Here is a 14,195-nt window from a genome sequence, read left to right as displayed (position 1 = left end):
AATTATTGAGAGTTTTACTTAATAGTAAACCTAACATGTGACCAAACTTTAGGATATTTATTTAAGATGCCAAACCATTTAGCAACTAAGTATTTGGATCACCTTTTGACATACAATTTTTGACATATCCATATTTTGTATTCCATCATCTATAAATTTGTTGTGCAGTCATAAAGTACTTAGCCTCCTCTTGCTTGCTTTGTTAAAAGATGAGTCAAGGGCACAGCAGTGACACACTGTCAAAACCTCTCCCAGGTGAAAGATCCCAGGTCATAGTTAGAAGAGCTCTTCACCACAAAGCATTATCGAGTCATTTCCAGAGTGTGTGAGCCAAGTGGTTGTGCTAATATGTAGATGTTGTTGAAGTGGGAGGATAATGGGAGAAGGAGATAAAATTATAAACTAATCACAAGTTTAGAGCCAACACACGATGTGGATTTGAAGAACCAAATCAACATGTCAATAGCTAAAATCCTTCTGTAAAAACAACTAATAATGATAGACAGAAATGTTTAAAAATCTAAAATCAGATTTTAAAGCTATTAGAAATTCATTGTCTTCCACACATTGGCTGAACAATGACAAACTGTATAGCAGGTAGCATTGGCTGGGAAATTAGTATGTAGAGTACACCAGTAGTAGTACATGGCTGAAATGCCTTGTTGAAGAATGGAAACCAACTGCAGACTTAACTGTAAAGAGTGAAATTTCATGCTAGAAGGAGGACTAGTAAAACGCAATGGTGACATTTCATGGTTACATGCTTATCATAGATTGTTCTTTAGTGTTAGAGACACGGAATATTTTTAGATACTTGTATTTATTTAGGATGTGGGGAGAGAAACAAAGGAGAAAGGAGATGAAAGGGAGAGGAGACAGAGGGATGGGATAAATAATGGAAGATGAAGAGTATGGGTGTAAGAGCAAAAGAGAGAGGGGGGGATAAAGTGAATATTAATATGAGGATAAAAAGAATAGCTACTTAGACCCTGGGGAAAGCAAGTAGAAACCGTGGACCTTTAGAAATTGTTTTTCCTTTGTCTTTTAGCTCACCCATCTAATTAATCAGGGCACTTTTTTAGTCATTTGATGTAGGAGTCTTAATACATGAATAAAAGAAGACTCTGCAAAACACTAAAATTTGTCACATACTTTATCTATGAACATTCTTCTACATATTCTTTACAGTTTATTTATGAGCAAGACAAATCACCCATAAGTCTAATATTTGTCCCAGCTGCATTAGGCTTCCTGTTTTGCACCCTTTGTTTCCCCTTGACATTCCCATCCCTGTGAGGCAACTCTGTGGAAGGCAATCTCCACCACCTCGAAGTTTTTCCATTATTATGAATTTCTCAGTTCTCATGGTGAGAGTTGGATGGTTCAAACCTTTGCTGTGTTCATCTGCTTGGGGATGGTGTTGCTTTTCTTTGTTTGATTTTAATTTAATTTAATTTTATTATTTTATGTTTTGTTGTTTGTTCATTTGTTTTCAGCAAGGAGAGTACTTTAATCTGTTTGGAAGCTCCATGAGGCTTATATAATGAACATAAGGAATCACACTATCACAAGAAATAATTTGGACTCCTCCAATCAGTATACTATTCTTTTCATTCAATTACTCTTTATTGGTCTTACATTTAATTTCTCACAAAAAGGATCAACTGTAAAAACTATAAAAATGTAGAATCCAAAGTCTCCTCTAAATTCACTTTCCCAAACTTCCACAGATATTATCCTCAGGGCTTGAGCAGAAATCTATGACATTTTAATGTTTGTTGTCTAAATATCAAATATGTTATTTTATAGTCATTTATTAGTCTTATGCCTCCTTACAAACTTTATGTGCTATAACTGTATAAAGCCATTTGAATTCAGACTAAATATAGAGAACCGTGGATTCAAAGACATCTGTGGTAACTTAAAATAATGAACAGTGAGAACATATTTTGTCCAGGCTAGGCTGAGATATAACTAAAAAGAAAATGTCAGTTTTATCACATTAAAATATGTCCATGAAATCCTCTTATGAAAACTCTCCTGAACTAAGTAGCAATAACCCAGTTGGATTTTCTTTTCCTTTTTTATCTTCTCTCCTCATTCCTCCCAATACATGGTTTCACTGTATAGCTCTGGCTATCCTAGAACTTACTATGTAGACTAGGCTAGGCTGGAATTCAGAGGTCAGCCTGCCTCTGCCTCTTGAGTGCTGGTGTTAAAGGTGCGAACCACCGTGCCCTGCTTACCCAGTTGGATTTTGAAATAGTATAATACATTCCATGTGAATTATATGAGTATGAACTATAAACAAAGGATGATTCTGGCAATTTAAATCTAAAATGCTGATTGCTATGAAGATTTGATTTTCTGGGTTTGGTAATGTTTAAGTTTATGACAATAAATCATAGGAATATATATTTATTATTTAATAAAATGGGTAAAGCTAGTCTAAAATAGTTTGAGAAATAATGTTACAATATGAAATAGACAACTTTTAATTTGCTAGTAAGTATTAGTAAGTATTATTTGCCAGTTTGGGGGACATAATACTTCAGATATGTGGATTGTAGTTTTTAATAATTATTTCCTATTTTTTACAGTACTGAGGATTGGAACTCATATATACTAGATGAGGATTTCATACATATATCATGAGTGTTAACAACTGTTCTATTACATGTCACTACCCTCAGCTCAATTTGTGATTTCAATATTGAGTAAGACTCATACTAATTTTCCCAGGCTGGCATTGAATGTTCTCTACAACCCAGGTAAGATTTGAACCTGAGATTCACCTTATCCCAACCTCTTGAGTAGCTGAGCTCCTAGAGATTTGCCACATGTATTGGCTGGTCTCCCTGATTAGCAATCTTCTCTTTTCCTAATCTCTGTTTGTGGATGGGCTATACCTTCATTATATTTCAACCTTAGTGATTGGAATTTATCAATGTTTAAAATATCCAAAAATTTATGGTAAATATATAAAAACTAAATAACTTTTCCTTAAAATTTCTGCTGCTTCCTCATCTGGAATAACATACCCTTTATCCCACTGAGTAGAGAACTGTGATTCTATTGTATGACACGAGTGTGCAACTCTATTCTCTTTGTTTTCACAAGGAATTATTAACATTAATTACCCCAATGATTCAACTTATTAAACATACTGTTGAAAACAATCTGCTTATAGTTTATGGATAATAAAGAAATTTAGCAACATTGTATACTACTTTTGAGACAGGGTCCTCTATGAAGCTCTGAAGCTATGTAGATTGAAGCTGGCTTTAAACTCACAGAGATCCACCTGCCTCTTTTCCCCAAGTTCTGAGATTAAAGGTGCCAGCTACTACACCTGGCCCTTAAGACTGCATAGTTTTGATAGTATAGTTATAGGATAGTTTTCTGCTACTAAGGAGTTTTTAGATCTTAGTATGACACCAAGAGTGGACTTGGATAAATCAGAATTGTGGTTGATTATTTTTACCCAGAAGGATGTGGTTAAAGAGCAATGGGGTCATAAACCACCTGACAGCCAGTACAATTTGAAAATATAAATAATCTGATTCCAGAAAGTGTGAGTATGCAGGAAGAATAATAAGAAAGAAAAGAAATGAGTATTCCAAACTTATATAATGAAGCAGCATCAAATAAATGCAAGCAGTGTCAAGGCTAACAAACATGAGTGGTTTTGGGACAGGGAGTTTGTATTTTAAAAATGTACACTAATAAGGAATTTCTCCCTATGATTATGAAACCACACAATAGGTGATGAGAATAACTTATTTGGAAATGAATCCTCCTGTAAGTAAATCCTAAAGGCTAGTTATCTATACTATTAAACAGGCTAAAACCAGGAAAAAAACATGCTTTCACTTCTAGACTGCTTGAGTCAGGTTTACAAAAATATATTATTTCAACATCATCATAATTTTTACCCTAATAGTTTATGTTTTAGGGGAGCTAAAAACACAATTGGTATTTTCAGAAATGCTGCTCAGTATTTACTTTTTATCTGACAGAAGATTTCAAGAATCCTTAACAATATTTACAATATTTCCTGTGATGTAGAGAAAGTAAGATAATATTATATTCATGGCTGGGTTAAAATTTTGAAGTATCTAATTTTGCTTAGAATTTTATAACTCTCCTAAATTAACACCCAACCTTAGATTTGTGCCTGCCTCCATCCTCTGTCATTCCACTATCTTTTTAAAAGAAGAGTCTGTTCAAATTCAAAGAGCAAGGCAAAATTTTCCTGCTTCATGGTAATTTAATTCATGTAAAAGCCTTGGTAAAATCTCTATTAATTTGGCCTCATATTCTATGCAAAGTAATTTATGTTGGTTGATAGATCAACCCCTTTCTGAATCATGTTTGCCTCATGAATGTATTTTATTTTTGTTTGTTTGCTGTCGTTTTGGTTTAGTTTTTTTCTCAGAATCCCCTTACCTGGCTAGACCTATATTTATTTAGGAAAAAAACCGTAAACAACATAATGCACTTCCCAAAAGGTGGATGTAAAGAGTGACTTACATAGTGAAAACATCCAGTGTGTCTCCAGCAGTCCTTGCCAACTCAAAGTAGGTCTGCAGAATGTTGACTGTTCCAGAAAGGGCTTCATGGCCACAGCCACAGAACAGGGCAACGCCTGCATACAGCAGGATGGTTGCAATCAGAGAAGCATAGGGAATACCTCCCAGGCATTTAATGCAGCACTCGAAGCACCCTGTAGAAGAGCAACAGAAAAGAAGAAGAAGAAGAAGGAGAAGGAGAAGGAGAAGGAGAAGGAGAAGGAGAAGGAGAAGGAGAAGGAGAAGGAGAAGGAGAAGGAGAAGGAGAAGGAGAAGGAGAAGGAGAAGGAGAAGGAGAAGGAGAAGGAGAAGGAGAAGAAGAAGAAGAAGAAGAAGAAGAAGAAGAAGAAGAAGAAGAAGAAGAAGAAGAAGAAGAAGAAGAAGAAGAAGAAGAAGAAGAAAAAGAAGGAAAAATCATGTTATTTATTCATCTTGGTAAAATGTTTCTATGACCTCAACCCTATAGGACATAGTATTAGTAATGATAGATGATCCCAGGTCAACCACATTAAATCAAGCCCTAGAGGGTCTAGGAAAGAATGAAGTTGAAGTCCATTGTTATAGTCCATTCTCCACCATCAAGTGGGTGCTGCCAAGGTTCATGATTTCATCTTCTACCCTAGTCCAACCAAAGCTCTTCTTTTCTAACCATACTCATAAATCATCACACACACATGCATATCATCCTGCTTTGAATTCATTGCTCTCATAGTTCATGGGTTTTTTTTTTTACTTAAGTAATATCTATTTCTTTGAACTATCTCTGCAATTTTCAGACTGTTATTTGAAAACTGTAGTACTCTGCAAATCCAACTAACTGAGTTTTGACCCACAAAATCCAAAAGTTAGAGAAGAAAAAAAAATCAGGAAGCATTAGATACATTCCAAATAGTAAAGGAATTAAAGTTGAGTTCTGAGTTCACATATGTGTGCTACTTACAGAGTGACTCATAATGAAAAATCTATTTATAGATTTTGGTTGAAAATAAATGAAGTAATATCTGGACACAGTTGAAAGCAGAGAACAGGTAGAGCATAATACTGATCCCATCACTGTGATTTTTAACACTTCAATCTTTTGATCTTATAATAAATGGGGGAAATAAGAGGATGACCTTATACTGTTCTTGTGATGATAAAATGAGACAATATATAAAAATAATACTGCATGACAAAGAACTCCATAAATGTAAGATGCTCTCATTACACATAATTCAACTTGAGAATGGCATTGATACTTCAGTATGAAATTAATTTGCTCCATATACACTTTATATACTTTTTGAAGATAACTATGTAATATTTTTAGTAGGTCTACATTCTAATTGTGTTCTGTCATATGAGGTTAGTCCTTAGACCTTTCAATGGCAGCACTGTATCAGGGCTAAAAAAGTTACATATTTGGGAGGAATTTGTCTTTCAGATTATAGTACTTTTTGGTCATTGATCCTTTATATAAATCTAAATCTTTAATTTTTTATATGCAATAACATGTAAAACAGGAGATTCAAAAGTTCCTTTGTGAAGTGACTTTATGTTTGGAGAATGAGCTAGTGTATTATTTGATAAAGCTCATTAAACAGACTTAGAGAATCATAACCCATAAGGTTTCCTTCAGAAGAAATTTGTACAGGAGCTCAACTACCTCCCCAGTTCTGTTGCTCTTTCTTGTGAAGCAACAATTATTTCCTGAACATGTATCCTACACACACACACACACACAGAGAGGGAGAGAGAGAGAGAGAGAGAGAGAGAGAGAGAGAGAGAGAGAGAGAGAGAGAGAGAATATGAATATAGGGAAGTAGAAAAGGTTAGAACAGCTTGAAACTTCATATAGTAGAAAAAATTCACCAACAGATGGCTGAGACCAGTGTGTGTAGTATCTGAATGTCATTGAGCCCAGTTTTGGTTAGAGACTAACAGGATGGCAGGAAAAAAACTAGACTATTTTCTTTCAATAATTTCTCCTTTCCATTTTCATCTCAGTAATTACTTGAAGGGGGAAACCAGTAAAATTAGTACTAACAAGAGGAATGACCTCCTAGTCTGTCAAGTTCACCAAATGGCTGCAATGACTTTGAATCTGAGTTTTGTGGTTCTGTTTGTTTGTTTGTTTATTTGTTTTCTATTCTCAAAGCATTTGATAGCCGTGGAAGGATTCTACTGCAGACTCCTTATAATGTTAAAATGAAATGCCGATGCTTAATGTAATCATCTGCTTATGAGCTCAAAGACAAAGAAAAGGTAATAAATATTGAATGCCATCGCCTTCACTTGATCCTAGAGCACAGATTTTTTACAGGAGAATAAATAGGAAACCAGAGTAACTTAAAAACAGATAAAATAAAAACATAAAATGGTCACTTAGGAGTTCTGCTTAATTTTATTCCCAATAAAATGAGAACTAGTTTGTACTTCATTCATCTTTAGCCCGCTGTGCATTATCTGGGCAATATTAGCTTCAGTGCCAGGCTTTATCTCCCCAAGAGAAATGTGCTCATGAACCCGAACATCCACTGCACATTTAACTTGCTAGCACCTCCCAAATTTAGAAACGCATAAGACAAACTCTAACACTAGGGAAAACCAAAGTTGAGGACCCTGAGTTAATACACAAAATATATCCTTATTCCATGGTTAAACATTGCCATATAAATTACTCAGAATGATGTTACCTTTGCTGACAAATACAAGTGCCTGTAAATTTCCATTTCTGTATGGCAGAAATATTCAGAGTAGAAAAATTTAAGTGTTGACCCTCTGCAAAACTTTTGTTCAAATTTAAATCCTTAAGTGCCTCACTGGGGACATATTGAGCTTGTAAAGGACTACATCCTCATCAAACTCATTCTTCCTAGGAGTCTGGGCAGAGTTGCCTACTGCATTTAAAGAAGTCTTTTTGAGCTCCCATATGGAGAGCCAGCACACCATTTCAGCATTCTCTCCAGCTGCCAGAATCCCACATAGTTGCTGGCAGGGGAGCTTCTTTCCACCCACAGTGAGAAACAGCTTTGGCAGATCAGTAGCATCACCATGGCAACCGTGCCTCTGGGCCAGGATGCACTCCCAATAATCACTGCTGAAGGCTGAGGATTCTGCTATCCCCCATCATCATGCTTTTACTGAACCTAAAGTGCAAAAACACTCTATTAAATGAATATTAATGAAGTATAGTAAGTGGGCTTCTGGCACTAGAGGGAATAGATTTCTTGAGAAAAATCTCTATAAAAACAGTAATGATCACTTTGTATATTTTCAACACTACATATTACGAGAATCAGGCCTTTTAATTCTCAAACAAAGCTAAGGTTCAAATATTGATAGAGAATTGGCATGCTATATCCATGTGTGCACACAAAAGCATTTATTATATCTGGTTTCTGGGAATAGCATCTCAAGTAAAATAATGGTATATTGTCAGATTTATGATGAAGATAAATATTAAAAGATTCAGAAAGCTTTGTTTTCAACACGCCCTTAAAAATTAGTATTTTTTCTCACAATTTAATGAGGGTATATAATGGCTTCTTCCAGTGTAAAATTTGCAAAGGAATCAGAAACTCCCCTGATACAGTTGTTTTAAAAAGATGTATAATTATCTTTTCATACACTATACAATCAGTTTACCTCTATTTAAATATTGAAAAATAAGCCCAGTGTTGGATTACAATTATTTCTCACACTGTACCAAAGTGAAAAGCAAAAACTAAATCAACGAGAAAGAAAAGAGTAAATAAGAGAAAGCTAGAAAACAGAAAAGAGAGACCAACAAAGTAAGGATAATCACACTAAAAATTAACTCATTGATTTGTTTTCCAGTATCCTTTATTGAGGAGATGTTTCTTTCTGTATTAAAAAATCCCTACCTTAGACATTATCCAGTAGGCAGAGAGGCACTTTGGTTTACAAGCTATCTAATCTTCTCCATTACATGCCCTCTTCCTCTCCCTCTCCTCTCTGCCCTTCCTCTCCTCCCCTCTCTCCTAGACCTCACTTTCTCCCTCTCCTCTCCTCCCCTCTCTTTTCTCTCTCCTCTCCCCTCCCCTCCCCTCCTCTCCCCTCCCCTTCCCTCCCCTCCCCTCCCCTCCCCTCCCCTCCCCTCCCCTCCTCTCCTCTCCTTTCTGTTCTCTCTCTCCCTCTTCCTCCCTCTCCTCTCTCCTTCCCTTTCCTCTCTCCTCTCCCTCCCTCTCCTCTCTCTGTCCTTCTCCCTCCCTTTTTCTCTCTCCCTCTCCTGTCTCCTCTTCCTGTCCTCTCCCTCCCTGTCCTCTCTCATCCCCTCTCTTCTCTCCTATCGCTCCCTCTCTCCTATCCCTCTCTTCTCCCCTCCATCTCCCTCTCCTCTCCTTTCCTCTCCCCTCCCCTCCTCTCCTCCCCTCCCATCCCCTCCCCTCCCCTCCCTTCCTCTCCTCTCCTCTCTCTCCTCTCTTTTCCCTCTCTTCTCCCTCTTCCTCTCCCTCTCTCTCAGTCAACAATACCATCTCCCATCTCATCTCATCTCATCTCATCTCATCTCATCTCATCTCATCTCATCTCATACATGATAACATCTCATCAATTATCTATCTCCTGTCTTGATCTATGGTGGAGGAAACTGCTCCCACACAGTCATTTTTTTCATGCTTGCCATTACCATTTACCCTTCACTTACTTTGTTCTGTACATTTTAGAGATTCCACATAGTAACTCAGTAGATTTTGATTGGAATTTTCATATTTATTTCAGAACTATAAGCCTTAAATTATTTTCTATGTCCTGAGAATAACTTTGTAATGTTTTGTTATTTTTGTTGATAACCATGTCATTTATGAATATTCTAAGTGCTATCTCTGTCTTTTCAACACTTGTACATTCTCATTTATAGTTTTTGTTATCTTACTCTGTTAAGTAAAATGAATGAAATGTAAAGAAAAAGGTATTTTGTATTTCTAAGGGACAAATAATATTATATTATTAACTTAGTGTTGGCTTCTTTATCTTTTTGTTTTGAATTCTAAAACATGATTTTCTATCACATGTAAGTTCTATTTATGATACTTTTCTTTTGGCATCCATATCAATATTTTTCTTATTTTTTTTACTTCATTTTTACTTGACTTTATTATTTTACTTCAAAACACAGCAGTCATGCTAATTTTTAATATGTAACTAACATTTTTACCTTACCATAAATTTTTATTGGACCCTTTTGTTTTTATTTGTCTACTAAGAATATAATGATTTAATCCTCATAGAGATGCCAGAGACGGTGCTAGTTGCTAAAGCTATGTAAATTAACAAAATCAATATTAAATAGCTAGAGGATAGATAAGGAACACATTGTTAAAATAGGATTTATGAGTGTTTATGAAAGTGTGAAGAAATTTGGGTAAAGAAGACAGTTCAGGAATATTAAAATTTTGATTTCAGACTTTGATAAGGTGGTCAGGGAATGAGTAAATGAGGCAACATGTGCAAAATATCTAAAAGATGTGAAGGTATATTAAATAAAACATCATAACAGAATTCTTTTCTTTAATAGAAGACAAAATGGCAAAAAAAAAAAAAATCTATACCAAGGTAAACCACTAAGACAAAGACGGAAATTGGATAAATAGCAATATAGGGGATTTAAGGAAGAAGCAGCCTTCATTACCAAGTGTGAGATGTGTCAATAAGAAGGGTAAAAGAGAGGTTGAAATTTCATAGAACAGTTAATATGAAACAGTTGCCTGAAAGTTGAGATGATAAGCTCCCAGCTACTCAGGGACCATGAAGTTGCCTTTTGATGATTGCCTGCCCAGTGGTCTAAAGCCCGTTCACTAAAGCTGCGGGGCAGCATGCTAAAACCTAGAAGCCCCTGAGGCCTGATGCGGAATTATGTTGCTCCAAGGAGTCTTCAAATTTCAAAAGGAAGACCACAGAAATCAATTTGTGTATTAGACAAATCTCAGTAATCGATGGCGGTCTTAGCATTATCTTCAGAAGTGGGAAATGAGAGATTATTGGCTCAAGTTAAAATATTAATAAACATATACATCCTTCACCTCTTTTAAAAGTGCCACTTCAGTTTCCAGTTTAGCCTTTGCATTTTAACAGAATAGAGCCCAGCTAATTTTCTCCTATCATATTATAGATGGAAATGCATCCCTTGGTGGCACTGAGAGATCCTTGACAGGAATTCACAGGGCTAAGCTTCTTCCATATGCTCATTCCTTTTGCATACCTGGCCTAATGTCAGGGAGAATGAATCACTATTTGAATTGTAAGTGAAAGTTTTCTTGAGTGTCTATTAGTTCTATATACTTTTTATGTAGAAATGATTAAAATTATTGTTATTTGGATGCTACTTGTTCCTACATGTTACTGAGCTGAAAATTTAAACATTTAATGCTGTTTCAGAAATTTCAATAAACATCACATCAAAATGAATGTTATTTAGTATATCTCATGATCACAATATTATTTAGTAAATCAGAATCACTGACATTAGGCTTCAAATGTAAAAAGGACCCTAATATTAGTGGATATATGACTCCTTATAAAGTAGACGGTAATTGAAATATGAACAAAAATAGTTCAAACAGTATACTAGATTATAACTCAAATAATTAAAAATTCAAACATATTGTCTTTAACATTATTTTAAACATTTATTTCTTTAAATAATGTACAGAAGTCAGCTTGTTATAAAATCTGTGGTTTGCCATCACAATCATAACCTCAGCACTATTGAAGTCACAACAGAAATACAGTTTAGATCTTTGAACACAGCAGGTAGGCAATAACACCTACCAAAACAAGAACAGAGACCAAATCCACAAAGTCCACATTTCTGGGAAAGTCTCAGAAGGTTCTCATTTTGCTTTTTGGCTTCTGCAGTTCTGCCTTCAGCTAACTGTTCTTGATAGCTAAAGTGTGTCAAGTCAGGTTGTGTGTTTTAGGTGGGCTTAAGAGCCCACCCTGAAAAGGAAAGGCTCAGGGCTACATTGGGGTCCCAAAACCCAGGAGTAGTCCCTGGCTGCCAAATAAGGATTCTCTTGGTTTGTACCTGTACCTGTATACTAGTTAGTAGTCTTCTCTGGTGGATGTTTTACAGTGCCATGTTTTTCATGGCATTGACAAAATAGTGTACTCCAATGATGGACAGGTTATGACCTTAAATATTTTAGTCATTGCTACAATACTGTACTTAAATCACTTTCTAATTCAAAAGAAAAATAAACAAGTTAAAAGAACCTTCCATGTTGGGAGGCATTCTTTTGTCCTCTTACCTTTATAGTCAATTAACAATCTCACCAGTTAGATCCCAACTAAAGACCCCAGATTCCCATGATTGAGAACCCAACCCTTTCATCGTCTTTTAGCAGATTCTGATGTACAGAACCATGATGTTTTAAGACCTATCTGTAAACTAGGGGACATAAATAACATAGTGCTTAAATAAGTATCACAATGAGAAATTATGACAAGTAGCTGATTAGAATGTTCATCGGACAACTTACCACACCACTGAATTTTCAGTGAACACCTCTGACATAGAAACATGGTCAAGACCACCACTGCATTGACTTTCATCTATTGGCTTCTTATGAACCATGTTACAGCTAAATGATTATTGAGAGTAGATTTGAAATGTATTTGAAAGGCTATTTACTGTGAATCTTTTCAGAAAACATTGCATTTTTATCTTAAACTTACCTATTACTATTTAAGATACAGATAGTTTGTTAGAATTATATTGCAAATTACAGAATATTCTGTACTGGTCAACATGACTTAGCAAAAAGAATGTTTTGATTAATTAGCTTGTTTCCTCAAGGCAGAAAGCTAATTGCTTCATTAATGATTAGAACCATACACTTCTAGCTGTGATAAATAATCCCACAGGGTAAAGGAACAGCCAGGGGGAGGCATGTTTCAAATGTGGAAAAATAACAACAAAACAAAAGTTTTAGGAGGAAAATGTTTGAGGCATATTAAGTCTGGTCTGATTTCCAAGCGCATGTAAGTTTTTTCTAGATCCCAGATTGCTTACTTACATGGTGTCTGGAGATTCAGTCGAAGTTCTCACCTATCCTTGCAATACATACTTTCTTGATATAAACCACCTAAATTGAATGACTTGCTCCCTCGTGACCTTCAGAGATTTGCTCAAAACTTTGATCATTCATTTATTTGTTCATTCATGTACTTGTACATTTGCTTGTTGGTTGCAATATCCACTGCCTAACAGATTGTCTTAAATTTAGCTAAAAATAACAATTTACTGTTGTCTCATAACTTGAGTTTACTGGACTCAATGGGGCAGCTCTCTCTGCAGGCAGTTGTGGCTAGGAGATGCTCAGACCTGTGGCAGTTGAATGAACTAGGTTAAGCTGGATGCGCAGAAAAGAGTCTTCACCACAGGCATGGAACCTGAGCTAGCATGTGCCTGCCGGGGAGTCTGAGGTTTATAGAAGAAAAGAATCAGAGATATTTTGTATCCATCAGTACTTAAACCTGCTTTGGATACATTTGCTTTCAAAATTCCCCTTTGATAATTATACCACAGTGAGGATTTTCAGTATGACTCTGAACAAAGTTCAAAATAAAATACAAAATTACACACCAAGACAACAGAAGAATATCAACAAAGTACCTTAAGACTTAGAATCGTTAAATTCCTAATGAGAAAAATCTGACTAGAAAAGTAAAGAACATCTGCCTCTTAAGGCAACTAATTTTGGGAAATAGTTGCTTTGCTCTTTTTTTTTTTTTAACCTAAAGGAATTTATTTTCTGAAGTTATTTATTAGTATTCAATAAAATTTTATATGACTCTGAAAGCCATTAGTAAATATTGCTCCAGATTAATGTGGAACCTGGGGGGGGGGGTGAGACTCCTGGACTCAGATAACTATGCAGGAAATGGCTGTACTTTGTTTCATACCACATGGCACCAACTCACTTACTGGAGGAACTAAAGCATTCTATTACACAAACATCTAGCAAAATACCTTCTCTTCATTGGCAGTATGGTAGACTTCACGTGATCATAAAGTATCTTAGTTACTAATAAAAGTTAAGCTTCAAATTTAATTTTGTCGGCCATCACTGCAAAGAGAGGCCCATTGGACTTGCAAACTTCATATGACCCAGTACAGGGGAACGCCAGGGCCAAAAAGGGGGAGTGGGTGGGTAGGGGATTGGGGCGTGGGTATGGGGGACCTTTGGGATAGCATTGAAAATGTAAATGAGGAAAATACCTAATTAAAAAAAAATAATTTTGTTCTATAGTATGATTACAAAGAATGAGCCTTCCTAGATTTATAAAATGTTTCTTTGAGTAAAATTTTATAATATAGTATAGAAGTAGTGGATTTAAATTTCAATTCTATATATTTACATATACATGATTAATTAACATAATTAAACATTACACAAGAGTCTTTTAAAATATGTATTTCTCTTATATTTTTGGTTGTGAGCCTAGCCTTTAACGGCTGAGCCATCTCTCCAGCCCAAAATATGTATTTCTCAAGGAAACTTAGAAAGTTAGCAAAACCTCTCAATGATTCCTATGTAAAATCAAGATATGTTTTCAGCCGGGCAGTGGTGGCACATGCCTTTAGCCCAGCACTTGGGAGGCAGAGGCAAGTGGATTTCT

At 35.7% G+C, this 14,195-nt stretch overlaps 1 protein-coding gene across 3 annotated transcripts in view; it reads right to left on the bottom strand.

Annotated features, from left to right (window-relative positions):
* Positions 1-14,195, bottom strand: part of Gpm6a (glycoprotein m6a) — a 281,445-nt gene that overhangs the window by 18,825 nt on the left and 248,425 nt on the right. For 2 of the 3 annotated variants that reach the window (NM_001253754.1, NM_153581.6), the window contains exon 2: positions 4,534-4,726. The exons of the other annotated variant lie outside the window; for it this stretch is intronic. In NM_001253754.1, the coding sequence (NP_001240683.1) occupies positions 4,534-4,726 (193 nt within the window). The remainder of the gene's footprint in view (positions 1-4,533; positions 4,727-14,195) is intronic. 3 annotated transcript variants of the gene reach the window in all.

The sequence above is a fragment of the Mus musculus genome, chromosome 8 (genome assembly GCF_000001635.26).
Source record: "Mus musculus strain C57BL/6J chromosome 8, GRCm38.p6 C57BL/6J".
Lineage (NCBI taxonomy): Eukaryota > Metazoa > Chordata > Mammalia > Rodentia > Muridae > Mus > Mus musculus.
Note: the sequence above shows the minus strand (reverse complement) of the source record. Positions and strands in the feature narration are given on the sequence as shown.